Source organism: Coturnix japonica, chromosome 2, assembly GCF_001577835.2.
Source record: "Coturnix japonica isolate 7356 chromosome 2, Coturnix japonica 2.1, whole genome shotgun sequence".
In the NCBI taxonomy this organism is placed as follows: domain Eukaryota; kingdom Metazoa; phylum Chordata; class Aves; order Galliformes; family Phasianidae; genus Coturnix; species Coturnix japonica.
In genome coordinates this window covers 51,851,280-51,878,448 of record NC_029517.1, presented here as the reverse complement: position 1 = coordinate 51,878,448, position 27,169 = coordinate 51,851,280, and the positions used below count along the sequence as shown (strand labels likewise).

The following is a 27,169-nucleotide window of genomic DNA, read 5'->3' as shown; positions in this document are numbered from 1 at the left end:
ATCTTAACTCCTCCTTTGTTCCTTGGGAGTAGTAATACTGCAGAAGAGCAAAAGTGGAGCGAGGAATATTTCATCCAATTGATTCTAATGGATGACTGGACTGTATAGTACAGAACTCCATATATGCAGCATAAATATGCACTTCACATACCGTTTGCAAGCTGAAAATCAGGTATAGAAATTGCCTTTAGTCTTTAGCCAAAGGGCAGAATTTTGGTGACAGAACATAAAAGTCTTGAGTCCCAGTCATGTTTTCATTTTTTCTTTCTTTCTTTCATATTCATTAATGATTCCTTTATTTAAATGCTAGTGACAATGTAATTAATTTTTTATCTCCTTTATTTATTTGTTTGTTTATTTTTTAACTCTAGAAACTACCTCTTCAGGTTGCAACTTGAGGATCTCTCTCTAATACAGGTATGTTGAATATTTGTTTTCTTGGCTTTATATAAGTTAGGCGGATGTTTTAAAGCAGATAATCAAGATATATTTGTAAGCTTTATAGCCACAGATAAGTATTCAGCTCTTTTTGTCCTCTTTACTGTATTATATAAGTCATATAATCCATTTTAATTCTAGATTAGTGTTTGTCCCAGGCTGTACAGACCTAATGTTACTTTCTGCTGGGATTTTTGTTAGCATGGATCTATAAAAAGAAATGGAGACTGGAACAAAGGATCATATTCTCTTAGGAAAATATTCTGACTTTGGATTGTGGACTGTATTAGAGCTTCTGTTTTCAGAATGTATTACTATTAAAGAGAAAATGTGTTTTTAAAATAATGATTAACTAAAAACTTATACTTACTGAAGAAAAATTAGGCAAATTAAACAGCAAATTTTCAGTGAAGTAATATGATGTGAATAAGGGTGTCAGAATCCATGTTTTGTATAAAAGGTGGCTGTCTGCAGTTTAAAACTTGTTGGAGCTTAGAACTAGAAACTAAAAGCTTTTAAGAGGCACTTAGGTGTCACAGCCAAGTGACAATTCCTGGTCAGCTTATTTATTTATATAACTTCCACACTGAATTTATCATATGTCTGCTGTCTCGTCTTCCCTCAATCTCCTGAGTGGTGTTCCTTGCTTTGGTTTTGTTGGTTTTCTCTTTCAGTGTTTTTAACCTAGCTTTCTTCTGTTAGGGTGAGTGTCAATAGACTCAGGTCACTAAAGAGGAAGAAGTCTGTGGTTTACAAAAGTGTGTAATTGCTCTGAATCAAACCATCACCCCCATGGATCAGCAAAAATTTCAAACTAGGACAGATACCCTGATGTTGTTTTTCTGCTAGATACCAAGTTTTTGTTGTGTGAATGTAGAGAAGCCATTAAACTGTTCTCTCAAGTTGATCTTCTGTAACATTTCTTTTCAGTCCTCAGTGCTGTAACATCATTGGTTTGCCTTTACCTACAACACTTTGGAGATATATTTCTAAAAACCAAAGTGTGTCGGTATTTTTTCTTATTTCCATGTTTTCTACCTCTATTCAACGTTTCTTAATTTTTCTTAGTGTTTCCTTTATTTTCCTACCGTTATGACTCCTCCATACTTGTCCTTCAGAAACCTCTTCTTTTTTCCTTTGCTTTCCCTTTGGCCCTGTTAGTGAGCTTTAAGACTGTCCTATATACAATAAATCAAAAGATGTATTTCCTTGGGTTCTTCCAGGCTAGGAAATGTGTCTGTTATGGCAGCTCTAAGTGAGCTGTGAGATATCTGAAGACTTTGTTTTGATGAAGGTAGGGCAGGAGTATTACATTTAGGTCATCCTGCAGTCCTCCAGGGAAAGTATGAAGGTCGTCATTGATCCTGCAGTAATAAAAGTCAGTCCCTTTGGGTAACTTCCTCCAGATCAGCACCATGATAATCATTCCCACTATCAGTGGGGATTAATTGTAGGAAGTCCTACAATTCCAAATATGATTCCACAACTATTTTCAATATTTTTGGAGAAAGTTAAGATACAGAGGCAATCTCTCAAAGTCTCACACCAGAAAGTGTGAATGTTCTGTTAATTAAAATAATCTCCACCTTCCATGAGGAAGTTTAGAATTCACCAGAATTTACCAGCTGTGAACTTTGAACCCACCTAAATCCAAGACCGTGTTTACCAGATGATTCATAGAAGTTTACAAACATTTCATATACTCTAGAACAGTACAGAATCCTAGTTTGTGAATGCTGTCATCCTCAGGTGTCATAGGATTTGCCTAAAGAAGAACAGAAGTAAACCTCAATTTCTGAAACCTTAGGGCATAGGTGATTTCTCAGTCACTTGTGGTGAATAAATGTTTTATAGTGAAGCCTGAATTTTCTACATCTCTAGAGAATGGCTATAGGATTAGAGGAATGTTACCAAATTAATGGCTAAAATTTGCAGTATTTTGAAGTTCCTAATCTTTTAAACCTTAAGCCTGAATTTTCTACATCTCTAGAGAGTGGCTATAGGATTAGAGGAATGTTACCAAATTAATGGCTAAAATTTGCAGTATTTTGAATTTCCTAATCTTTTAAACCTTAAAGTCTGCAGTTGTTGAAGGAGGTAGGGAAAAAAATAAGAAACAGTTAAAAGGATATGAAATCCTTGAGTAACAGAATGATAGAATTTTGCAGGAGAAAAAAGGTATGCTGTGGTTTTGTTCATTAATATCTTATGGCTAGTAAGCATTTGTTTGCTGAATGATTGAAGACTTTGACACTTTATGAACTGACAGAGTTGCTCTTGCAGCATTTTTTCTTCACAAAGTTGTCATAATGCATAAAAACAGAGTTTAATTTTTCTGTTTGTGTTGCTTATTTGATTAAGTTGCATGAAGAAGCCTTTCTGAAACGTGCAGATGTTTCATAGGCTAATTAGTTATTTTCACATCTGGAAGAAAAGGTGCATGGTAAAGTGCTGGCTGTACAATATTTTCAGTGTAGAATAATAAAAACATGAAAGGTCTGGAAACAGTATAACTTATACACTTGTTTAGTTTTTTTAAAACACAGCTTGAGCTTTATTCTCATTACTGCATGTATGAAGGAGGAGGAAAATTGCTGACTGTTCCTCATGTGCAGCAAGTACTTCCAGTAAAAAAGTGAGGATTTTTGTTACAATTTGCATTCTTTTTTTCAGTTTTCAGTTAAACTTCTGTGACTCTTTATTTTGTTCATATTTCTGCTTTTTTTTTTGTCTTGATTCATCAGTTTAGTCTTTCTTATAGCATGTTTTCGAGAAGAAAGGGAATGCTTATAAATTAATCTTGATCATCGATAGACTTCATTTTTTCCTAATGTAAATAAGTTTTCCCCACCTGTTACACTTAAGTAGCTGTTGGAGTTTGTCATAGTTGGCTTTCTGGGCTGTGAGGGCACATTGTTGGCTCATATCTGGCTTCCCATCCACCAGTACCCCCCAGTCCTTTTTAATGGGGCTATGCTCTATCCTTAAATCCCCCAGCTTGTACTGATAGTCAGGTTTGCCCATAATCCAGGTGCAATACCTTGCACTTGGCTTCCTTGAACATCATGATGTTCTCCTAGGCCTAATACTCAAGCCTGTCTATGTCTCTCTGAATGGTATTCCATCCCTTGGGCTTGTTGGCCACACCATGCATCTTTGTGTCATCTGCAAACTTGCTGAGGGTGCACTTGATCCCACTGTCTTTGTCACTGATGAAGATGTTAAAAAGCCAGTACTGACACCACTCATCACCAATCTCCATTTGGATGTTGAGCCACTGACTACCACTCTCTGGGTCTGATCTCGCAACTAGTTCTTCATCCATCGAACAGTCCACCCAAGTCAATCTATGTATGTTGTCTTTACAAGTTTCATTATACGTATCTTTGAAAGGAAGGAGTATTTTCAAGTAAGATATTATTTCGTAATTTTATCAGACATTACATTATTATCAGAAACAACTATGTAATGGGAAATCTTTCTAAAAGTGAATGGGGTAGAATAATGACTCCTTGTTTATTCAGTTGTGGGAGGAAAATAAAAATAAAAAGTGCAATATTTATCAAATATATACAGATGCTGCTTTTTCTTTTTCTTTTTCTCTTTTTTTTTTTCTTTTTTTTTTTTCTTTTTTGGTTGCTTGTTTTGTTTTGATTATTGGGTACCTAAAATAGTTTTGGAATACAAGGTAGCCTTTGAAAAAAAGAAAAATAGATGTTTGAATTTCAAATTCTCACAATAGAAATGCAGAACAGAGTTCATTCATTGAAAGGTTTCTGTTTCCATTTCTTTAGTGAAAGTTAATCCCTTGTGAAAGTGAGAGTTAGAATGCTAATAGATTGCCTCAGACAGGATGTGTATCTAACATGAGATAGCGAGCCATTGTTGTCTATTGTGGGTACATCAAAGATGTCATCCAACATGTCATGGTTCTGTGTTCTGTACTTTATAGGAAAAGCCTGTTTGAGTAAGCAAGTTCAATAAGATAGTGTCTATAGCAAACTGTTATTTGATGTGTCTCAGCAATTTTCTCTGTGTGAGAGAATAAAGAAGTATAAAAAGAGTGAAAGCCCTTTAAAGCTCTTGCTGAAGAAGCCTAAAAGTCAATTTGTTCAAAGCTGACTGTCAGAACAATGTGTGGATGGTGATTATGGATTAGGAAAGAAGCCCTCATTGGGCTATGGCTGTAGAATGACAAATATTTTATACATCATAGTTGAGAATAGTAGCCATGTAGACTTTCTTCTATTATTGAAGGCCTGAATCTATGTGGTTTTCATTTGTGTTTTGTTTGAGTAACAGTAGAAAATTGCCTAAAAGCATTGCCTAAGATGAAAGCAGAATTTTCTGAGTACTTTTGTATATTTTTTAAAATAAAAAATCAGAAATCAAAATAGTAGTCCTACAGTAAATAACTCAGGAAAAAAAAGGTATTTAAAATTATGATGCCTAGACAGTATCAGGATTAATAGTGGGACTTTGGCAGTATGTAGAAGATGACTGTAGCTAATGTATTTTTCAAAGTTTCTTTTTTTAATATTGGAAAACAGTGATTCTAAATTCAAAGATTTTTGTGCCACCTTTTCTAATCCTCAAATAGTTCACTGATACATCTATAAACTTTATTTTCTGGATGAAGAAAAGATGTATGCTAATACAAGCTGGCTTATATCATCTTTTATAACAATTGTGGCATCTTCATAAGCATGTGTCCTGTAAATGCATGAAAAAGGTGAGCTCAAATTTCACTTTAACCTTCTAGCTGAGGAGCCTGTTATCACTTTGAAAATCACCCCCTTCCGCTTGCTTCAGTAGTTATGTAACTCTACTGATATTTTATCCTCATGTTGAATCTGTACATTTTTCTGTTGAAAATACAGATACCTTAAAGTTCACTCTTAAAGGCAGTTTTGGTTCCATGCTTGTTGCAAAAGAGCCACATTCTTCATACTATCTATGAAGTCTGGAGATTGTTTTTTTGTTTGTTTGTTTTTTTGTTTGTTTTTTTTTTTTTTTTAATTTTTTTTAATTTAACTATAAACATAGGAGTATAAAGCTGACTTTATTTATTTCTTTATTAGCTGCTAATGAGACATTCAGTTAAGTAAAGGCAAGATGGGATTTACAAATTGCCAGGAATAATAGTTGCTTTGGAGAAGGACTTACAAAGGAGATTCTTACTTGTGTTTGCATGTTTCAAGTAAATCTGAAGTACTTCCTACAGATGATAATTCAGCTTTATGAGTCATTTATGAGCTAAATGGTAGGCTGAATATTGAATTGAATTGCAATATATGTTGAAAGTATACATGGAAATTTTTAATACTAAATGTTTTAGACAATATATAATATCTTTATAAAATAAAGAAAAAAAAAACCCAAACATTTATGCCAGTTTTAGTGTCAACTGGAAAATAACAGTTGCTTGCATAATCCACCAAATTATTATTTATGCGTGGGCTTTTCATATATGCATCTGAGGTGCATCTGAGGTGTGTGAATGAAAAATGGATAGCCACAGCAGATAAGTTAGCTTTACTTTTGGTGTTGCTAAGACTTCTGCAAATTAGTCCTGGAGGCCTTGGAAGCAAAAGGAACAACTAGTATTCATAAAACATTTTCACAGGGGATTGAGGTGAGCAAGAGGCAACCTCTGCTAGGGTGCTAGCAGATAATTTCATGTGTCTAATCTGTAACCCACTGACTTCTTCTATGTGTAGTTGAAGGGGGCTACCTCAAACTAGATGAAATGGTAGATTGCATGTATTCTTATCTCTCAATAGCGTATCTGTGGGGAAATGAGCTACCAAAAGCAGGCAGAATTTCATTTCCTTTGGGGGGGAAAAAATAAAATCTGTCTTTGGTTGTAATTGGCCATGTTCTTTTTCAATATTCATTGTGAATTATCTTTCTATACATGGGATTTTTCGCCTACATTAGACTAGTTACATATGTTATGTATTTGGATGTGTCTTTTTTTTTCCTTTGTGATGTTCTGAGTTCATGTGCAGATCCCACCACAAAACTATACAGGGTGCACGTGAGGAAGACAGTTGATGTATGACTTTTCTTCTGCTCATCCCCATTAATCATTTAAACTTGGCTTCTAAGTAGCACAGAGATTTTGCCTCCAGAACTTATTTCATATGCCCTTCACTATAGCTGAAATGTGTCATCTATGTTCAGAAGGAGTCCAAGTGAAGCAAAATATTGGCAAATTGGCAGGTCTTTGCAACTGCGTTGGCTTTATCTGTGCGTGTGAGTATGAAAAAGAAAGCCTGGCAAAGACTTTGTCATTTGTCATTTATTTGCTGCATCTGTCATTGTTTTGGATCAGTATTGAAACACAAGCACAAGTTTATTTCCATTCAAATGCGTCTGAACACATCCGTCTAGCTACAAAAGATTGGGATTTTAGTTTCCTTCTTTTGCTTATTAGGCAATATTTTTTGTGTGCTTACTGTAATTTTCTCTTCTGATTTAGCAGCAATGACAAATAGGTACTGAAATGTTTCACTACCACTGGAGCAAACTTCCTCATTTTTTTAGATAACAAACATTTGTGTTTTGTTTCTGAGGTAAAGGGGAAGCCTGAATCACCTGGACATAAAGCATAAGTGCATTTGTTCTCATGAGAAATAGGGATGATTCCGAAAGGTATGCGTATTTGTTTCACTGCAGATATTCAAGAAACAGCTGATAGGATTTTCTAGTGATATTATTTATCTCTTTTTGAGTGATTGACTGCTAAATTTTCCTGGTATGTGTGGTGCACAACCAGACTGCAACATACACAAGCAGTAATTGTGGAAATGCCTTTTTCTAAGAAGGTGATACCTGTGTTTTTTCTTTATCATGAGCAAACTAATGCATCTGGCAGAAATGTAATCACGAAGTATCATGTTTGAAGGGAAATCAAGTTTCTGCTTTCCAAATATCTAGTCTTTATATAAGGTTATGGCATACTTCAGCTCATTCTGGAATATAGCAGTATTCTGTGGCAATGCTTGTGGTGGAGAAATACGGGCTTTCCTTGAGAAATAGGCTATTGCCTTTTCCAATGTAGTGTCTGTATTAAATAAATGCAGAAATGATAGTCTGTACATAAAATGAAAGTAGAAAATTTGGAGAATGAGAGGAGATTGTCTTCAATCTGATGTTGTCTTGTCTAGGTGGAGACCAGCATACAAGCAGTTCCTGGTCAAAGGCTTCAGTTCTTTACAGCTTAGGTTCTGAAGTGTTTAACAATTTAAAAAATATCTGGAATATGCTTTGAAAAATATGTCCCTGTACTATCTGTAATACAGGGTATGCAATATGGTTATTAGGTTTTGATTATAGACAATGATATGTAGGTTCATTGTCTGACCTGACCTTTGATAAGTAGTGTGAGTGCAACCACAACTTGTATACCATGTACATCCTAGGAGTAAGCTTAAAGGCAGGTCGTCTTGGTTATAAAGAGGGTTGTGTTTTCCAGTACTGCAGAGATTCATTCAACAATTCTATCAGAGTAATGGACATAGATCCTCTCGAGTAATTTTAAGTGCTGGAGATGATTTCAGCTTACACCTCTTTGTGTAACATCAGTGCGTAATCTGAGGATGCTGTGTGGTCCATATTGTACCCTGACACTACTTGTTGACCTATGAAATAAAAAACATTTGAACTGAGATTGAGGGAAAATGGCTCAGTAGCCTTATGCCCACTTGACATGGGAAATAATACTTTAAGATGCACACCTCACCACTGATCTCTGGGGAACTTTTGCCACAGTGCTGTTAAAGGATGCACCCAGCTGCTGAATTATGGAAATAACTGGCAAAAAGTTCTTCTCCCCTAATCCTTAGGGTAGTGGAGGATATATTTTTTAGGAGACTAGATCTTTGCTAGTTTAATGATTTAAGAAATAAATAATTTCTTTTTAAGAAAAAAAACCAAACAAACAAGAAAACAAAACAAACAAACAAAAACAAAACAAAACCACACTGGGATTCTGAAATATGTGAAGAATCAAAGGAAAGAGGAAAGGTCTGAGGATCTTACAAGGAGAACAGTGGTTAGAGAGGAGCCTTCACAAGTGTAGGAGGACAGAGTCCTGCTCTCATAAATGACTGAGAACACAGAGGGGTAGTGCACTGCTTGCCTGGTAAGCATTGTTGAGTTGGATTTAAGACAAGGGTTGTTGCTCCTAAATGTTTCAGAGATGCTGCTTAGTTAAAGCATAAGGAGGTACTTCTGTTCTGAACCAAGAACAACAGTTAAAGTAGCTTCAAGTTTTATTCTGATAAGTTTATCCAGTCTTTTGGGAAATGAATTGCCTTTATTTTTCCTGTCCTGATTTTTTTTTTTTTTTCCTACTACCTTTTCCCTTCCCCAATTTTAGCAGGCGTTCTTATCTCTTTTGGCATGTATTGTTTTACCCATTCCAGATGGCATCACAATATGATACTTCTGTTGTCAAGTCTGGGAGCTATAAATCATGTCTAAATATGTTAATAATTTTATCTAGGAAAGTTAGATGTGCTTTGAAATATCTGATGTTAGACATATATATGAGACTTCTGTATTAAATCACTAATTCATGTCTTATTTTGGATTTATCTGAAGGCAGCCACTCTGAAAACATTCTTTGTTTAAACGATGTGCTGACATCATACAGAACTACATTATTTCTCTTGGTTGCAATTTGATATTCTGTTATGGTTACTATTTTTTAAAGATCATTGCCTTTTGAGGGCAATTCAGTACAATGTGCATTTAGGACTTACACTTGGTCAGTGGGCTCTGCCCAATGACAGTGTCTTTGCTCATCTGCCCTAGAGTGGAAATCGGAGCCTTGGGTTAGGTGCTCAGGCTGTCTGCCCAGTGCATAAGGGCACCTGTATACTGAAGAACAGGATCCAACAACATCTGCATCCCCAGCTGTCTAACCCTGCTGGGGAAGAATGCTGTCAGTACAAGAAGCAAAAATGCCACTTCGTTTTTGAGTTAGATATCTGTATGGAATATGATGATAGGTTTTTTTATACATATTGGCCATGGACAGCAAGAAAGTAAACTGCATCTAAAGTGTAAATTAAGTTCTTTCAATCATGGTTTCTAAACTGAAATATCAGTATGAAATTAAAAGATTGTGTGACTACTAATGAGCTTTCTTAAGCAAGGCTTTATTGGGGACTGAACATAGGCTGGTCTTTTCAGTAATTATCCTTGTTATAGGCTCACTCAATGTCCATTTTTTTAAAATTTTTTTTGCTTTTATTCCCTCACAAGATTTTAATACAAGCTTTTCTAGCCAGTTCTTCTGGTTTTCGCATTTGTTCTAGTGCCTGGAATATGATTTATTTTATTCTTCAGATCTATAAAATAATTCAATGATGTGTTGGCTATTCATGTATTGATTTGTCTATCAAGTGAACAAAATATCAAACAGATTATTGTAATGCTTTAGAAAAACATAGGATCTGTGTGTGGGCTTGGTCGTATCTCGATGTTTATGGGAATTTAGATTGAAATATTGTCTATATTTTCAATTATGGAAATGACTTCCTTGATTGAAACCCAATAGTACTTTTCCCAGGTTACAGCTACCCCTGTAATAACCAGAAATAGACAACTCCAAACTTGCTTATGTGTTGTTTGATTTGTTTTTTAATTGACTGATTCACTTAGATTTGCTAAAAGACAAATAAGAGACCTGTGAAAAATATCAGAATTTCATAATTATGTGGATACCTTGGTAAAGTAACGTTATGAAAACAGGGCTTGCTCTAGGATCATTCAGAAACTGGTGCAGAAGGAACACACATTTATGATAATTAGATAAATAATAACATTTTAGTGGCATTGACTTTTTTAATGAAATTTGATTCAGTTTCTTAATTTATTACTTTCAGAGCTTTAAAAATGAACATTTTGAATGAAATGCTTGGTTTGGTACTTGCACTTTACATTAGTTTCTGGTAATTATACTTAAATATAGATTAGAGAATGCATTCATCTTGAGGATAGCTTAAGTGGAAAATGCAGTAGCTGTGCAGTATTCATATATGCCATGGCTTAAAGGGTATTTGTCATTGGAAGTCTCATTTGAAAGGATTATGGCCTTAGGCCCACAAGCTCTAAACCTTTGCCTAGATGTTTGGAGAGTTCTGGGCAAAGTTCTGTCCCCTCCTTGCACTCATCACAAGGAAATGAACAGCTGAAGGATCAAACTGTTCCTTACTTCTTCTTGCCCTACTTCTATATGTTGCAAACAGGAGCTTGTGAGGGGAGTGACTGTGCAAACTGGGACTGCATTAACTAATCTGCGTGAATGCTCGGACTCCCGCACACACCGTAATTTCCACTGATGATATAGAAGCTTTCTTCAGTGATATTCTTTCTGACTCCTACATGCATGGCTGCTTTAGTTAGTCTGGCAGAATTTTGCATGCTGCTTTCTCTAAATACATGGCCACTTAACAAAACTATGACAAAACAAAGAAGTAAAGAAACAAAAGTATCTGTATTTGTATTTGTGTTTTATGCTGCTGAACACATAGAAAACATTTTGCAATTGCATTTTTTCTTACTTTAATGAGGCTAGGCTTTCTTACTGAAGTTTTTATGTGCCAGGACAGGTCTGAAGAAATAATAACACTGTAGGTTCAGAAAAGATCAAAAATAGGTCATTGTATATGAAAACTGCTCTAGGTGTGATTCTACACCCACTTTCTTGCATGTGTCAGCAGTTTTGTTTGTAAAATAGAATATTGTACTATGCAGCACAAGAAGATAAAACTAAATGATTTATGCTCACAAAGACATCTATGAACGTGTATGGGTAGTTTACAGTTGATACAATATTTGTAATATGCAACTTCTGAAATCAAACTAAATATATTCTTAATTTCTTGAAGTAAGGTTGTTGTCTGATAGATTCAAATACTTTTTTTTTTTTCTTCCTAGCATCATCATGACAGTTTTCCCATATATTTATGCTCATGAGAGTATGCTTATACACATCAGTTAAAGACATCTGAGTAGGTGTTTCTAATGTACTTTAGTAAACATTATTTTAAAAGAAATTCATCATTTAAGAACCTACTGCTGTCATGTTTCTCTTTAAGTTAGATTCAGCTGACATACTCTTGTAATGCTTCAGCTATCCATTAGGGAGACTGAGCAGGGAAGTTGAAACTTGAGAACTGATGCATAAAAAATCATAACCAAATTATTCTGAAAAAAAAAAAAAAAAAAAAAAGCAAGTGTGCTGCGTAAAGAATATTATTTCACTAAAATTCACAGGTTTGGTGATTACTTTTTCTGCTCCATCTGCAGCCTAGACACACAAAAAGAACTGGGGGATAGGGAGGAGTAAGAGACAAATTCTATAAAGTTACATATAAATTATATTGTTTATTGTATTATTGCATTTACTGAATGTATATATTAACATGAAGAAATAAGAAAAAACTGAACAGTTACTCCCCCAGATTTTCAGAAGTAATATTAAATTAACATTCTTGATGAAATAAAGTATAACATGAGAAGAAACTGCTTTCAAAAAGGTGAATTCTCCCTTTGGCTTTCTAGCTTTGGAGAGGAATGAGCAGGATGGAATGGAGGAAAAAAATGAATTACTGTGAATGAAACCAATCAGACTGAGGCACTGTAAATGCACTTTAGCGCTGATGTGATGTACAAAGCTCATAGAGAAGTGTGGTGCTGTGGAAAGTCTCTGCTAATTACATTTGCGTATTGGGAAAGAAAAGCACTATGTAGCCTGAGATCACAGTCATGCTATGGCAAATGCATTTTACAGGTAAAGTAAAGCTGCTCATAGAAAGGAAGGTTCCTGATTTAGCAGAAGAGATAAGTAAAGAATATAGTATTTGTTTTTATCTGTGAAGAAAATGCAATTTTTACAAGACTTTTCCAGAACAGCAGGTATATGAGCAATGCAGAAAATAACAGAAAGGATCTTGGCATCCTTGCTGAGAGAATCAGCCACACATGAGCTCCCTGCTGTTGATAAATATCCAGCTGAGGGAAAAGCACCAGAAGCTGGAGGTAACTTCTTTCCTGAAAAAAAAATAAATAAATTTACAGATTGAATCTGGTTTATGTAGCAAATCAGTGTAAAATAGATGTGAGAGCTTTAGTCAGCCTAGCCTAGAAAATGGAGCTCTGGATGATAAAATCTGAGAAGATTATTAAAACCAGTAGTTTTTTTCAAGAAGAACTTGTGGTCTGGCTGAATACATCACACTAAATAATGCCATTTAAGTACAGTCACAAAATGGCCACAGCGTGAGGGCATGTCTTGAAGCTAGCCAACTTACCCATAGTTATGGCAAAGTAGGCATTCATTGAGCGTGCTGGAGACTATGTGCAGGAGAAAAGCTACTGTTGTGTTTACCGGGCTGACATGCATAATTTTCACAATAAATTCTTAAAGCATAGGTGGCTGAGATTCTCCAGATGCAGGTCTCTACAAAGATCTGCAAATGGCTGGGTGCAGTCATTTAAGCTTCTGGGCTGAAACGTCTCAGCAGAGAGCCAGGCAAAGCCTGGAAGTTGTCTAATACTTAATAACCATACCTAAGCCCATGGCTAGAGCAGCATGTTGTACCTTTAAGCTAGGAACAGACAGCACAATGCATTCAGTTACCCCTAGCTGGCCTCTCAGATGATAGAAGGCTGTGACAGGCAGTAAAATGGAGTGCTTCAAATAAAAACACCTTTGCTACCGAGAGTAGGAGAGGGAAAACTAAAACAAAGAGTATCTGAACCAAGTGGTTCCAAAATTGCTCCTCCTGTAGGAAAAACATGGGTTTTCTTGTATAGTGTATTTCCTTAGCACAGCTTGTAAGATTACCTACTTTTCTTCTGCAGATTGGGATGTAGCAGACTTATCAAACTCCGCTAACAGAAGTGATAAAACTGTCTAAAGAGGAATTCATTTGGGGACACAACTCAAAAGCAAAATGTTACTTTAAAAATGCACGTTACTTTAAAAAAAAAAAAAAAAAGAAAAGAAAAAGAAAAAGAGTAAAATGAAGAGAACTTAATTGGCAGATGGTCTCATTCTTATACACTCCCGCTGTTCTGAGATAAAATCATATACACCTGAAGAAAATATAGGATGAATTAGAGTATTAGGAGAGCTTAACTACTTTTCTGTTTCATTCCGAGCTAGTTTGTCATATCCCTGAGTAAAATTTTTAATTGTCTGTGTGAAGTGGAAGATCTCAAAGAGGTAAGTGAGAGCTGGAAGGTGAAACTGCATTAATAGTCCAACAACTAGCATACTGCCTTTGAGAGTAAGAGGCTGACTTGTATCTGCTTTTGTCATCTGATTCATAGCATGGATTTGGAGCTGGTTCTTCTGTAGCTTAATTGTGTATCCTAAACTGTAGGGTTCAGTAGAGTTCCTTTTTTTTTTTCTTTCTTTTTTTTTTTTTTTTCCCTTTAATTTAGTAGAATTATATCTCCAAGAAGCTTTTTTCTCTATTAAAGTTGTAAGAAAATTTGAAAATGTTTTGGGGAAATTGAGGTGTGTGAGTGTGTAACTGGGCCAGAAATTCCCCCTGGTTCCCAATGCTGGCCAGCGTTTGTTACACTGGCATTCATGTGTCATAGCTGAAGTTTTGTAACTCCTCAGGTCTCTCGTGTAGTTTGTGCCTGTTTTGAATAATTGATGGATGAATGTGCAGAGGATTTGGGGTAATGCTGCTCCCTTCCTGCTGCGGTGGTTAAGTACTAGAAGCACTGTAGTGGTTGTGCAAGCTTCAGTTTGTAGCTGTGTTATCAGAGATGCTTCAGTGGCTGCACTGATGGCAGTGCTGCTGTAGAAGTGTGATCTGCACAGACTGAGCACCATGCTTCCTGATACCATGGGATTGGAGATGCAGATGTTTGTGTTAATTAAAGTATGTCAAGTATCCTTTATCTCACGTGTCTGTGTTATAGATATTGCTTTAAAATGCCTATTGAATACTGTAATTGCTTTGTGAACATTTGTAGGTACTGTAATTACTGAGTGCAATGTTAATGCACTGCCATGTGAATATAGGTTGTGAGCCCCTTTTCCCACTAGAATCTGTGTTTTTTGTACTGCTTTGTTTTCATAAGAGAGGGACAAAGACAAATTCTGCAACATAGACTCCAGAGCAGTCGCATCTTGTTTAATGTAAGTCACATAAAAAAAAGGGACTTCATCATCTACCTCTCCTTGTTTGGAAAGTAAATAGTTGCAGATTCTGCATCATTTTAGGGAATTGAATTGACTTTTGTTAGTCTTTGTCCTCAGCTTGATAGCAGAGACCTCTGTGACATGCCTGAATTCAGAGAGCATTTAAGTTCTTGGTATAGTGGAAAGTGAGGCCCTCACGGGGTTTTTTCTTATCTCTGCTGCTCATCACAAGGACAACTGGACTGCAAAAATAAACTTCCTGCTGAAATGACAGGAAGAACAGTATTATGAGCCTGGTTTGTTCACCCATCTGTTCTTTATTCAGCATGAACATTCTGTAAAGTTCTTGTACAGAAAAGCAAACAAAAAATGCATCCATCTAGTACAATGGTCTTCCCTTCTGTACCTTCCTGTGCCTTCATGTTAGCACCAGCTTTTATCAGATCGATCATATACTTAGTGATCCTTAGGGAACTCTCAAATAGCTCATGAAAATAGGCTGTCTGATTGGGAATCTGTTGGTTACTGTTAGCGATACACAGAGAAAAAGTAGAGCTGAGGCTTCTCTTTCATAGTGGTGTCAAATCTGCGATCTTGTCTGGAGTAGGAAGGATGAACATATAGTGGTTCTCTAGAACAGGTGGGGATCTGAATGGGGATCTGGGCTAGGCTGCAGCTTTTACAAGGAACAGGTAGCTCTTTCTTGATGTGCTTTAGTATGTAGACAATGAGTAGAGAAAATTTTCAGCCCTTTCTATTCTTTCATGTTTTTAAGTATTATTTTACATGTCTTGAGGGTCAATATTAGTAGATCATTATGGAGAGCTAATTAGTGTAATGATTGAACTGATGAGATGATAATGTCACTATGCAGAATTTCATGGGAAGTCCAGACACTAAAAACGTGTCTTACCAGAAAATACATATGTCTGCATCTCCAGTAAAAAACATTTTAAAACAAGAATGTATATAAGAGTTGGGGACAAGCAGAGGGTGGACCCGTAGGTTTCAGAAAAGCAGTAATGAATCTGTGAACCTTTGCCTACTTTCTGCATGTAGGGGGAAGAGAGAATTAGAGGGGAAAAGAACAAAACTCACATGTAATACATGTTTTCCAGCATGTGCTAACATCAAAAAACTTTCCACAGATTCATATAATACCATGTTTGTTACATGTCTGTCCTCATTAGCTCAGCTTTCTGTGTGTACTGGACATTTGCAGAGGGGCATTCATTATTTTTTTCAAGGTTGCTTCTGAAATACTTCTGCTCAGGTTCTAGACCATTTATTTTATAGAATGATGTCTTACAAGTGCAACAAGTTCCATTATCAACTGCACATTTTATAACAAGCTCTTTACAATAGAGGGGAACAACAGCTTGGTTTGAAGTTTAAATTCTGAAAGCTTCAATCACAAAATGTTATGTCCCAAATACCTTTTTAAGTTCAATAAAATGGGGAATTTATGGCTTTGAATGTTAGTTAAAGTCTAGAGGCAAATTCTGTGTTCCCTTCTTTGAAAATTACAATACCCTTACAGTGTGGATGATAAAGATCAGAGGAATGGTGATAATAGTACTCAAATGTTAAACTTTTTATTCAGCAGCTGGATAACCTTGTAGGAGCTCATAACACATCACTGCCTTCTCTTCTTTCCACTGTTCATTAAAATAATTTGCAACATATGAAAGGTTAACGTGAGCGCATAGAAGCGTACTGATCTTTTTCAGTCCTTCTTAATCTTTCATGATATACATAATATTTGGTATGTAATCCCACATACTTGCGAAATATTCACATCCATTTCAAAGGTGACTTCAGATCTTCTGCGTGAAGAAATCTGGCTATTCTGCTGACAGAGAAACAAATAAAGAGCAGCCTTATTTTGGAAGGCTTTGATTTGCCACTTATCATTTTCAGATTCATAAAAAGAATTTTAAAATACTAGATGCTGACAAAGTAGCAGTTGAAATTTTGAATGCTTCATACTTATCTGTTACATGTAGTAGGAACTGCTAAGCATGATGAATTTGTCAGTTTCAGTTTGTTTAAATACTTAAATAGTACTTAAATATAGAGGGGTCTGTTCAATGAAAGGATGGGCTGGTGTGGCTTTACTTCATCTCTATCCATCTTCAGGTCTAATAACTTCCTTTTTTATGGACTGCCAAATGACTTCAAAAGAATCAGTAAACAAAACTCATAATATGTAACAGGAATTATTATAATATCAAGCTGATATATCCTCAGGTGACCAAGCTATGCAGATTTTGTTCCCTGAAAATGCTGTCAGATGTAACTGAGGATGTCAGCATTCCTACCTTCCTCACTGCTTCAGCTGTGCATGTGGGAAAAAATAAAGTAAAATGGTTTTAGGCCATTTTAGTTGATGTAATCAGCTCATTGTAGGGGCTTGTGAAGGTGACGTTACAGAGAAAAAAGAGGATTTCATGAACAGGAGTGACATCAGTTTGAAATGAAAGGGAGCACTTAGAGTGCTAGATTCTTTAATGGGTTTCTGGAACCCAGTGCAGAACTAGGAATGGAGAGGAAATAGCCCTCTTTGAATGACCAGCTTATTATCATACATTTACTCACCCTTCTAACCATCCCTTATCCCCAGAAGAAGAGCAATTGGAATGATATAAAAACTAACAAGAATGAAGAACAAAACAAACAAAACAAACATGCCAACCTATGAAATACTGGCTGTTAATTTGCTTTAATGAATCTTCTTTGATTGTTTGTTTTTGTTTACTGAGGGAGACCACTATAATTGGTGATTTATGAGGAATAGGTAAAAAATGGGGTGTTCATTCATGTACTTGCTGCTAAAGAAAAATAAATAATAAACAAACAAAAGAATCTAAAACATTTTAAGAACATTGAGTATTTTAAACTTGAACATAAACAGATAAAGGAAGTCTGCATTTGTGAGATATAAGCGTGTAACTCATGGGGATGGATGCATGAGCTGGGAAACTATGGCAGAACTCCCCTGCCATTCAGTTGCTCTTTTCAAGTACTGCTGCTAGAGATTAAAGCACAACCTGAAAAGGCTAAAGGCGTGGATGGTTTTGAGCCTAAAGGAGAATAAGTAACTGGTTTTTCTTTGCTAGGAATATTCCAACCCCCTACTATCACTTTTCCTCTTAAACTGTTATCTCCTTCAAGGCATATTTTTTCTGTGTGTTTTGTATAATACAAGTCTCTGGAAGCAGCTGGACTGAAAAAAGAAAACATATTAAAATGGCTAGTAATTTCAAACACTTATTTCTGGTAAATATCTATTCTACTACTCTATAAATCTGTTTTCTTCTTTTCTTTCTTTAAAACAAAGGTGGAAAACTTGCCTTTGAAATTGCAGAATTTAATTTTTAGAATCAAATAATCTTTTGAGTTGGAAGGGAACCTTTAAAGGTCATCTAGTTCAACTCCCCTGCAATGAACAGGAACACGTACAGCTACAGCAGGTGCTCTGAGCTTCATCCAGACAAACCTCAAATGCCTCCAGGGACGGGGCTTCTACCACCTCTCTGGCAACCTGTTCCTATGCTTCATTACTGTTTTTGTGAAGAAAAAAATAAAAAAAGCTTCATCCTTATACCCAATCTTTTAGTTTGAAACCACTTTGGTTTGTTCTATCACAACAGACTCTGATAAAGAGTCTATCCCCTTCTTTCTTACAGACCCCATGTAGGTACAGAAAGGCCACTCTCAGGTCTCTCTGAAGCCTTTTCTTCTGCAGCTCTCTTAGCCTGTCCTTATAAGGAAGGCATTCAATCTCTTGGATCATTTTTGTGGTCCTCACTCATCTGGACAGCCTCCAACAGGTCCATGTCTGTCTTGTACTGAGGACTGCACATCTGGATACATAGGTCTCACCAGTGAAGAACAGAGGGGCAGAATCATCTCCTTTGCTTAGCTGACCATGCTTCTTTTGAGGCAGTCAAGGATAAAGGTGGCAGCGGGCAAAGGCCCACTGCTTGAATCTGTCTAGCTGTCTCTGAATGGTAGCTTATCCCTTGGGCATGCCAACTGTACTACATAGCTTGGTGTCATTCGCAAACTTGCTGATGGTGCACTTGATTCTACTGTTGATGTTATTGTCCCAGTACTGACCTCTGTCGGCTGCCACTTGTCACTGATCTCCATCCAGACACTGACCATCATTCTCTGGGTGTGATCTCGCAACCAATTCCTCTTCCACTGAACAGTCCACCCATCAAACCTGTATCTTTTCAGTCTGTAGAGAAGAATGTTATGGGGAACTGTGTCAAAGGCCTTGCTTTAAGTCTACATAGAAGACATCAGTGGCTCTTCTGTTGTCTGCTATCACAGTTATGCCATCATACAAGGCCACAAGGTTGGTCAGGCAGAATACTTTGAAATAGTTTGCACTCTCAAGGAAAGTGATAAGGAAATACCAATGATAAGAAAACAAAAACAACTCTAAATATAGTTCCTAGATCAGCAGAAGTAAAACGTTTTCTGTGTTGATGGTGCTGGACAGAGTTTTGTAAGGAATTGTTGATATAGACACTGGGGATCAATGGGAGTGTCCCAAATGGCACCATTAAACTAAGTAATTCTTTCTGTGCCATAGAATCATAGAAATGCTAAGGTTGGAAAAGACCTTAAAGATCATCAAGTCCAACTGCAACCTAACCATAGTACAGTAAGTCATGTTCCTGGGCACCACATCCAAATGGTTTTTAAACATGTTCAAGGATGGTGACCCAACTACCTCCCTGGGGAGCCTATTCCAGTGCTTAACAACCTTTTCAGTAACGACTTTTTACCCGATATCCAACCTAAACTTCCCCTGGAGCAACTTGAGGCCATTTCTCCTTGTCCTTTCACCTGTCACTGTGGTGCCTTTCTTTATGTGGGTTACAAATTATGGAACTGCTTGATTTTGGATATTTTCAAAATGCCATACACCCATTATAGTGGTGAAAAATATATTGATGCTGAGGAGTTTTCTGAATACAGAATTGCAGAACAATGACTCAAATTATGTTTTTGAAAATGTTAAAGAAAAATGATTGACAGCCATCACTCTTTCCATAACAAGTATGTAATTTATATCCCCTTCCCACATTTTCAGCATGTGTTACCATCAACTCCTCATGCTGCAGTGTTTGAACATAATCTCCTTATACTAAGGCAAGGGGCTGTCTTTTGTCTTGACTTTACACCATATCTCAAGATTTTGTGTTGAATGACAAGCACAGAGGATAGATAACTACCTAGGAATTTTTATGGTAAAAATACGACAAAACAAAAAACACCACTGCAGCTGGTCCTTCGTGAGCTCTTCAGTCCTTTTCATTGGTATTTGTCCTATGCCTGGGTTGCTGAGTGGGCTCTGACTGCTGTTGACCTCAGTGCAGCCATATTACATTTGTTTCAAGAGCTGGCTGTTTTCTCTCTGATAATAAGTTCAGTGCAGTGTAGTCTTTGTAAGAAACACTGTCTGTATCAGAACATAATGTTTCTCTTTTTAAGTCTGCATCCTTGTTTGTAGTTTCCTGACATCTCAAATGGAAAGAAAAGGATAACTTGGCTGAAACAAGAGTTCCAGTGCCAAAAGTCAGAAAGTAAATAAGTAATTCAAAATCAAAATACCATTTTATATAGTGTAGACTAAACTAAATCTGAATAACTTGTCTATATTTCAAATTTGGGATTGCATTTTCCTGCTGGAAGTCTGGAACTATTGCAGTCAAATTGAGTATTCATACGTGGCTTGGATAATGGATCACTGTGTCAGATGTGAAAAGCTACGGATGAGCAGAGTAAGAGAGATAGGCTTTCTTTTTATTATTATTTGTTGTTATGACTTCTCACATGGGAAAAACTCATCAAATGCAGTTCTTCCAACTGTAAAACTTTAGAATTGAAAGCCAGAGCTATGTACTGTTATTTTGATACTTATTTGGGCAAGTAATGGTCCATTTTCATGTCATTTTATTATCTCACTTTATGCTGACATTTTTAATAATGTGGTTTGGGGTAATATTGTTATAGAATGAAAATGGAGACCTAATGATTTTATAAAGCCAGTGAACTTTTCCCAACCACTGTTATAACCACAAAGCAAAATTGTGCTGTGTATCTTTTTCAGCATCCCTGAGACTTTCCATTGGTGGCAGGTGCAGTGTCTTTCATGCTCATGTTTGCTCGCTGGGCCAAAGAAAGTACCACATGTGCTTGGGACTCTGCGAACCTTTGTCCTGAATGGAAGAGTGATAAGATATCTGAGGCTATACGTAAAAATAATATCCAAAGTAAAATGTTTATTTAACCCCAAGCCTAAACATACGCAAGTAGTGTTAAGACTAAAAACAATGAAAGGCATTTATCAGTTCTAATCAACCTCAGTCTTTCTCTGTAACTATTTGTACCCTTTTCTCCAGTTGGTTTCCAGTTGCTGATTAATCTGGATTCCTCCATAGTTTCTTAGCCTTTGTCTCTACTTTCTTGCTTGTTCCATCTGCCTGAGCCGTCTCAGTGTGTAATCTCCCTCTTGTTTGTCTGTTTGTTTTTAGACTGGAATATCTAAAAAATATTCAGGAGGGTTCCTGAATCCAGGGCTTAACCTTGAAAATGATAAACTGTCCTCAGTCCCACTGGAGACTAATAGGGGATATTTTCCTTCAACACTCCCTTTATTTTTAATCTGATGTCTCTGGATATAGTTTTATACTTCTTGCTTTTTTTCTTTTTCTTTTTTGTCGTCGTTGGTGTTTGTTGTTGTTTCCCTCCTCCTCTGCCCCCCCCACCTTCCCCTCACCTTCTTCCTTTTACCTGAGGCAAACAGTTGGCCCTAAGTGCCATGTTCATAAAGAAGTGTATTCACAGTCTCACAGTCTCGTGCGCGTTGGAAGGGACCTTAGAGATCATCGAGTCCAACCCCTGGGATTCGAGCCTCCTGTGTAGCAGAGCAGCACTTCTACCACTTGCGCCACAGGGGGGATTCGAACCCAGGCCTCCGGAGTTGCAAGCAGCACTTCTACCACTGCGCCACCGGAGGTGCACAATATTCATAACAGAAAACTGTGGAGTTCAGTTTAAAATTACTCAAATGTTATGACCTCGAGGCCTTCTGGCTAAGGAAGAGGATACTACTGAAACCTGAAGACAAATTATCAAAAGAAAGTGTTAGGTTCAGAACTAGATGAAAACCACCACCAGATAATTTTTGAGGATAGATAAGAATAATGATGATGAAAAGGTGAATTCTGTTCAATCTTAGTGAGCTACTGCAGCCACTGTAGGGGAATCTATGATAATTTTACAAAATTGCATAGTGTTTAATGTTTCTCAGATGAAGGCTCTTTAGATTGTCTTCCCCATCTGTTTGGTTTTGTTTAGACTTTGATTTATATTAAGAAAGAAAGCAGTTTAAAAAATCCAGCCCTGAAATCATCTGAATGTTTTGAATTAAATTAAACATTCATTTAATATTGAATTATTTAGAAGAATCAATGAGATAATTTTGTGTATTTACTTTGGCAAAAAAACTGAAACATCCATTGTTCGTACAGCTCTGTCTGTGACCTTGACCTGCTGGCCATTGTGGCACTGTGCTGGCAAGTAGGAATGGTACGTTCAGAACAGGAAAAGAAGCAGGGAGGTCAGTGGTAGACTCAATATGGAAGTTTTCATGTCAGAACTTCTATATAGAACTGTGGCTAGATTGGTTCATAGGTAGTAGCCATATAGGGCAAGCTCTGAAACTATCTAAGATTTGGATTTATAATTCTCTTTGGATTTCCAAGTGCTCTCTCCTACTTCTCTGTGGGACTTTTTCAGGCTTTGATTCCTTCTACTTTCTGATTTTGGATTTACTAAAAACATTTGATCATGTTCTGATCTTCAAAATTCACCTTAGTCCCAAATCTTTTCATTCAGTGGGTACTTTAAAGGGTGAAACACTGGTTTTGGTAGTCCTTGCAAGGTATTCAAAGCTCTGACTTTGGCATCCACCTCACCAAGCAGAACGTCCCTGCTACAGGCAGAATAGTGCTCCTGTTGTCAGCCTACAGCTAGCTGCATGAGATGGTGAACTTGTTTGCAAGATGGAGTTAGGGCAAGACTTGAACATGGACAACAGTGATACAGTTCTTGGACCGGTGCCATTTTGGTGGAAGCACGTAGCTAGTGTTTGAATGCAGGGCCGAGGCATTCAAGAACCAGGGAATGAAAGGTATATATCTGGCTTTTGGCTATGATGAGTAAAAATATATATGGTGGGTAGAAATAATTGTGTGTGGAGGTGCATGGATCAGCAAGCAATTCCTGCCTGTGGGAACTCAGCCATAAAAAGGAAGTGTAAAGGCAAAATAAAGGGCAGATGACTAGGTGAGTGGTTTTGCTGCTGAGCTGGATGGGGGAACTGGTCACAGGGGACATAGAAAAGGCCACGGTACTCAGTCCCTCATTTATATCTTACTTTGCTGGTGAAACCAGCCTTTAGGAGTCCCAGGTCTCTGAGAATCATAGGAAAGTACTATCTCTTCTTTTGGTGTTATATTTTTTTATTCTCCCTGTGAGGTAGTATCCAAGATATCACCCCGTTGGCCTTCCCCTGCTGTAAACAACCTGCTCCTATCACGTCTACACAACAGTGGATGTGTGTCTCATTTCCTTGACTTCTGACATTGCTGTCAAATTGAAAAAAATACCAGTGCAAGGTAGGAAAAAAATGTATTTACTGCATGAGGCATGCACAGACACAGAGTGTAGCCAGGCAACAAAACATGGGGACTGTGTTTATAAGTCAGGACACCGAAAGATTGCTGGACATTCTTCCCTCTGCTTTGAAGTGCAGAAGGCAATTTGCAAAAGGGAATGTGCAGAATATGCAAAACTTCATACAAGAGAAATTTCTGTAGCAAGAACAAACCAGGAATGGGGTCCAGATAGGTAGGAAGACAAATTCAGACCCAGATAATATCATTATGAACTCTGACTTGTAATCTGCCTAGAATAGAACAGAGTGTTAGTCACTGGAAAAGTGCTTTCCAAATCAAATGGCATTCGTTAGCTGTTTATAAACTAGGTACAGTTTTCAAGCAGCACCCACTTATCCAGATGTTAAAGTCAGTTAATTTGTGTCAGTTGTAGCTGACATTTTAATGAAGCTTCTCTTTGGTTTAGGTCTACTTTACACGTGAATTTCATGCTGATGAATATTTTTACTTGGGGTATGATTTCTCTTTTCATTTTTTAGCTTCCTTGGTATAAGTGGCCTGGAATGAAAAAGTGCATGTGGGGATTTCCTTAGATATGCAATTATTAGCATAAATTCAGTTATAGGAAGCATGTAGGAAAAAACATTTATTCACTTATACGTATGACTGCTTATGAAATAAACAATATATGAGAAAAGAGCCAGTGTGAGTTGCTTGAACCAGGATTTGATCATGAAAGCTAGACGCATTTTGGGTGTAGTCGAGGCTTAAGAGAGGATTTAGTTTTTACTTTTTTATCTCTTCATATAAAAATAATTGGTCCCCACTTGGTAATCATGTTATTTCCCATGATATAAATCAAAACTTCAGAGATGTTAATTAAAAATGCTATTTAACTTTATTGTGTTTGCAGAACTTATTATTAAAAGGAATCAGAATCAATAATGTCAGTGAAAATTTACTGCAGTAAATTCGATTAAGGTGGATAATGAGTGATGTAACTCTTTCTGGAGCTGTAATTAGAAGTTTATGTGGACACCTGTCATCAGGTCAGATCAAACCTCGCCTACAGTCTTGTCTTCCACCCACAGCAGATGCCCAAGCAAATCTTAATCAAGTAATGATACTTCCTCAGAAAACCTTTTCAAGTATTTGAAATCTAGGAGCTTATTGAGATGAAGGGTTTGTTGTATTTCTTTCTTTCTTTATTTTTTTTATTTATCCAGTCAGTTTTTCAGCTGACACAGGGAAGCTGCAAAGTGGGAAAAACATGAGAACAGAATTACACCACTCAGTGGCATACATTTTGATAATAATTAATTATAATTATATGCGTTTAATTTGTTTTTGTTGCACATAAATATAGGGCTGCTCTGAAAGTAAAGCCTCCTATTTCATGACGTTGGCCCTCAGCGTCAGAGGCAGATGATGGTAGTACGGCAGTAGAGGCAGAACCTTCCTGCCAATATGTCATTACATTTTGTTGCTGTGTGACAGATGGCAGCAAAGGGAAAATCTGAAAAATAATGTCTGAGCTAGCAGTGCAGATGAAGCAAAGGTGTGTCACCAAATTCCTCCATGAAGAAAAAATGGCACCCATTGACATTCATGTATGTTTGCTGAATGTTTATGAACACCAAACAGTGGATGTGAACATGGTGAGGTGATGGGTGGTGAATTTCAGCACTGGTGACAGTGACACTGGGTCACCTCTACTGGTACAGAATTTTACTAGTGTGGCATGCAGGCTCTTGTTCATGGCTGGTGAAATACATAGCTAATGGTGGCAACTGTGTTGAAAAACAGTGTTTTGTAGCTTTGAATTGGCTCTATTATATTAGTGTTATTGTGCTCTTTGTATCTGTTGTAATTTTCCTGGAAATAAGTAGGAGGCATTACTTTTCTGCATGACCTACATCCATTCATCTAGTGCATTTAAGGCAGATTTTGTTAAGAGCTCACTTAGCTGAGTGATTTTGGCTTCACCCTGTGACATTTAACTCATGCCCACTTTTGTATCTTCAGTTGTCCTTTTGAAAAGAATTTTCCAGCTCAACGTGAAAATGAAAAACTTTAAAAAATCCCTTTAATTATTCTTTAACATTCAAAGTGCAGTGAACACATTTTGAATTCACTATTTAAACATTGTGAGCAACATTCCCTGTGCAACTTTTTCATGATTTTATAACTGTCTGTTATCTCTCTCCCCATATGTCATTTTTCTGGGCTGAGAGATCAGACTATTTAATCTTTCCTTGTAGAGAAACCACAAAACGATGGAGGTCTTTTGTCACCTTTCCCTGCACATTTCCTAGCTGTGCTTTCAAAATTGAAATTGAGGACTGTATTATAGCTGAACACACTATTCAAAACAAGAGTTTTTAAATGGATTTTTTCTGTGGCACATTGATGTTTTCTTACGTTCCATACTGCTCATAATTTATTGTAACTTCCATTTCTGGTTGTTGTTATTGTTACTCAAGATCTCATTCCTGAACAGCCCATCGCTGAATACATGAAGTAAGTTCATTATTTAAGGTTCTTCTTCCTTTTATGTGACACTGTATTTATCAAAACTGCAAATGAAATTCTGTACAGATAATTAGCCATTTGGACTTGTAAGGTTTGCTTAGAATTCTATACAGTCAGCTTTCTACTAAAGTGAATAACTTGGCATCATTAGCAAGAGTTATCACTGTTCTGTTCGTTCTCTTTTCTGCATCATTTGAGGATATGTTGAGCATTATGAATTCTACAATAAATTTCGGTGGGACTCAAATGCTGCTGAAAACTGACCACGTGCTTGCCTTCCCTACTTTTCAGACTCTTTATTTGTGGAAGATATTCCTGTCTTATGCTCTGCATAATGCTGTTTCTTGAAGAGGTTCTTAAAGTCCAATTGATGAGGGAACTTGTCTAGTACCTGTTAGACATTCAAGCAGAATGTGTCATCTGGATATCTTTAATCCTTTGTCATTATTCATGTTCTTGTATACAAGCCAGTTAGTACCCAGCCTGTATTGCTGCAGATTACTCCATTCCATGCTGAACTTTGCTTTTGTTGAACTTCATAAGGCTTTTGACAGCTTATTTATCCCATATGTTGAGATCTATGTGGATAAACAGCCCTTTTCTCCAGCATATCATTCTCCCCTTTTTTCTGTTTAGTATCATTTACGAACTCACTGAGAGTGCACTTTTTCCCATTATCTAGTTTGTTAATATTAAGACATTAAGCAGCACTGGACTTTTTTTTCACTAGCTTAATTATTTATTACAGAGTATCTGATAATTTACTTGGTACAGGCATTGATCTTGACAGTTTCCCAGGTCTCTCTATAGTGCATATTAAGAATGGACACTAGATTTGCTGCCTTACAGTCCTCAGATACCAAAGCACTCATGAGACATTATTCTGGTTGATAGTGCAGCACTTACACCTCTGAATTCCTTTTGTTTTGTTATATAAATAATGTTCTGAAAATCGGTTGCTTTTCATCTCATCTGTCTACTCCATAATCCCTTTCATAGTACTATGGTTGCAGATAAAGTGTTTGATGAGCATTCCTCCTCCTCCAACACCCCTCACCATTCTTCCTTGAGCTCTGTAATCACTTCTCTGATTATTTACTAGTTCTGCAAACGGTCAAGCTTTCTCCTTCTAATGTATTTGAATGAAGATTTATTAGTAATATTTTTGGATTTGGAAATTATTATTTGAGCTCTTTTTAGTCTTCATTGTAAGGTTTTTAGATGCAGCTTGCAAGATGTTGTGCTATTGTGGTATTGGTAACTGTTTGTACTATCTTGGCACTGCTTTGGTCTTCTGTCAGGCATTTATTTTTTT

At 36.8% G+C, this 27,169-nt stretch overlaps 1 protein-coding gene across 5 annotated transcripts in view; it reads left to right on the top strand.

Annotated features, from left to right (window-relative positions):
- The window catches only part of SEMA5A (semaphorin 5A), a 316,527-nt gene that overhangs the window by 131,515 nt on the left and 157,843 nt on the right, over positions 1 to 27,169 (top strand). For all 5 annotated transcript variants that reach the window (XM_032442465.1, XM_015854392.2, XM_015854395.2 and 2 more), the window contains one exon: positions 372 to 417. In XM_032442465.1, the coding sequence (XP_032298356.1) occupies positions 372 to 417 (46 nt within the window). The remainder of the gene's footprint in view (positions 1 to 371; positions 418 to 27,169) is intronic.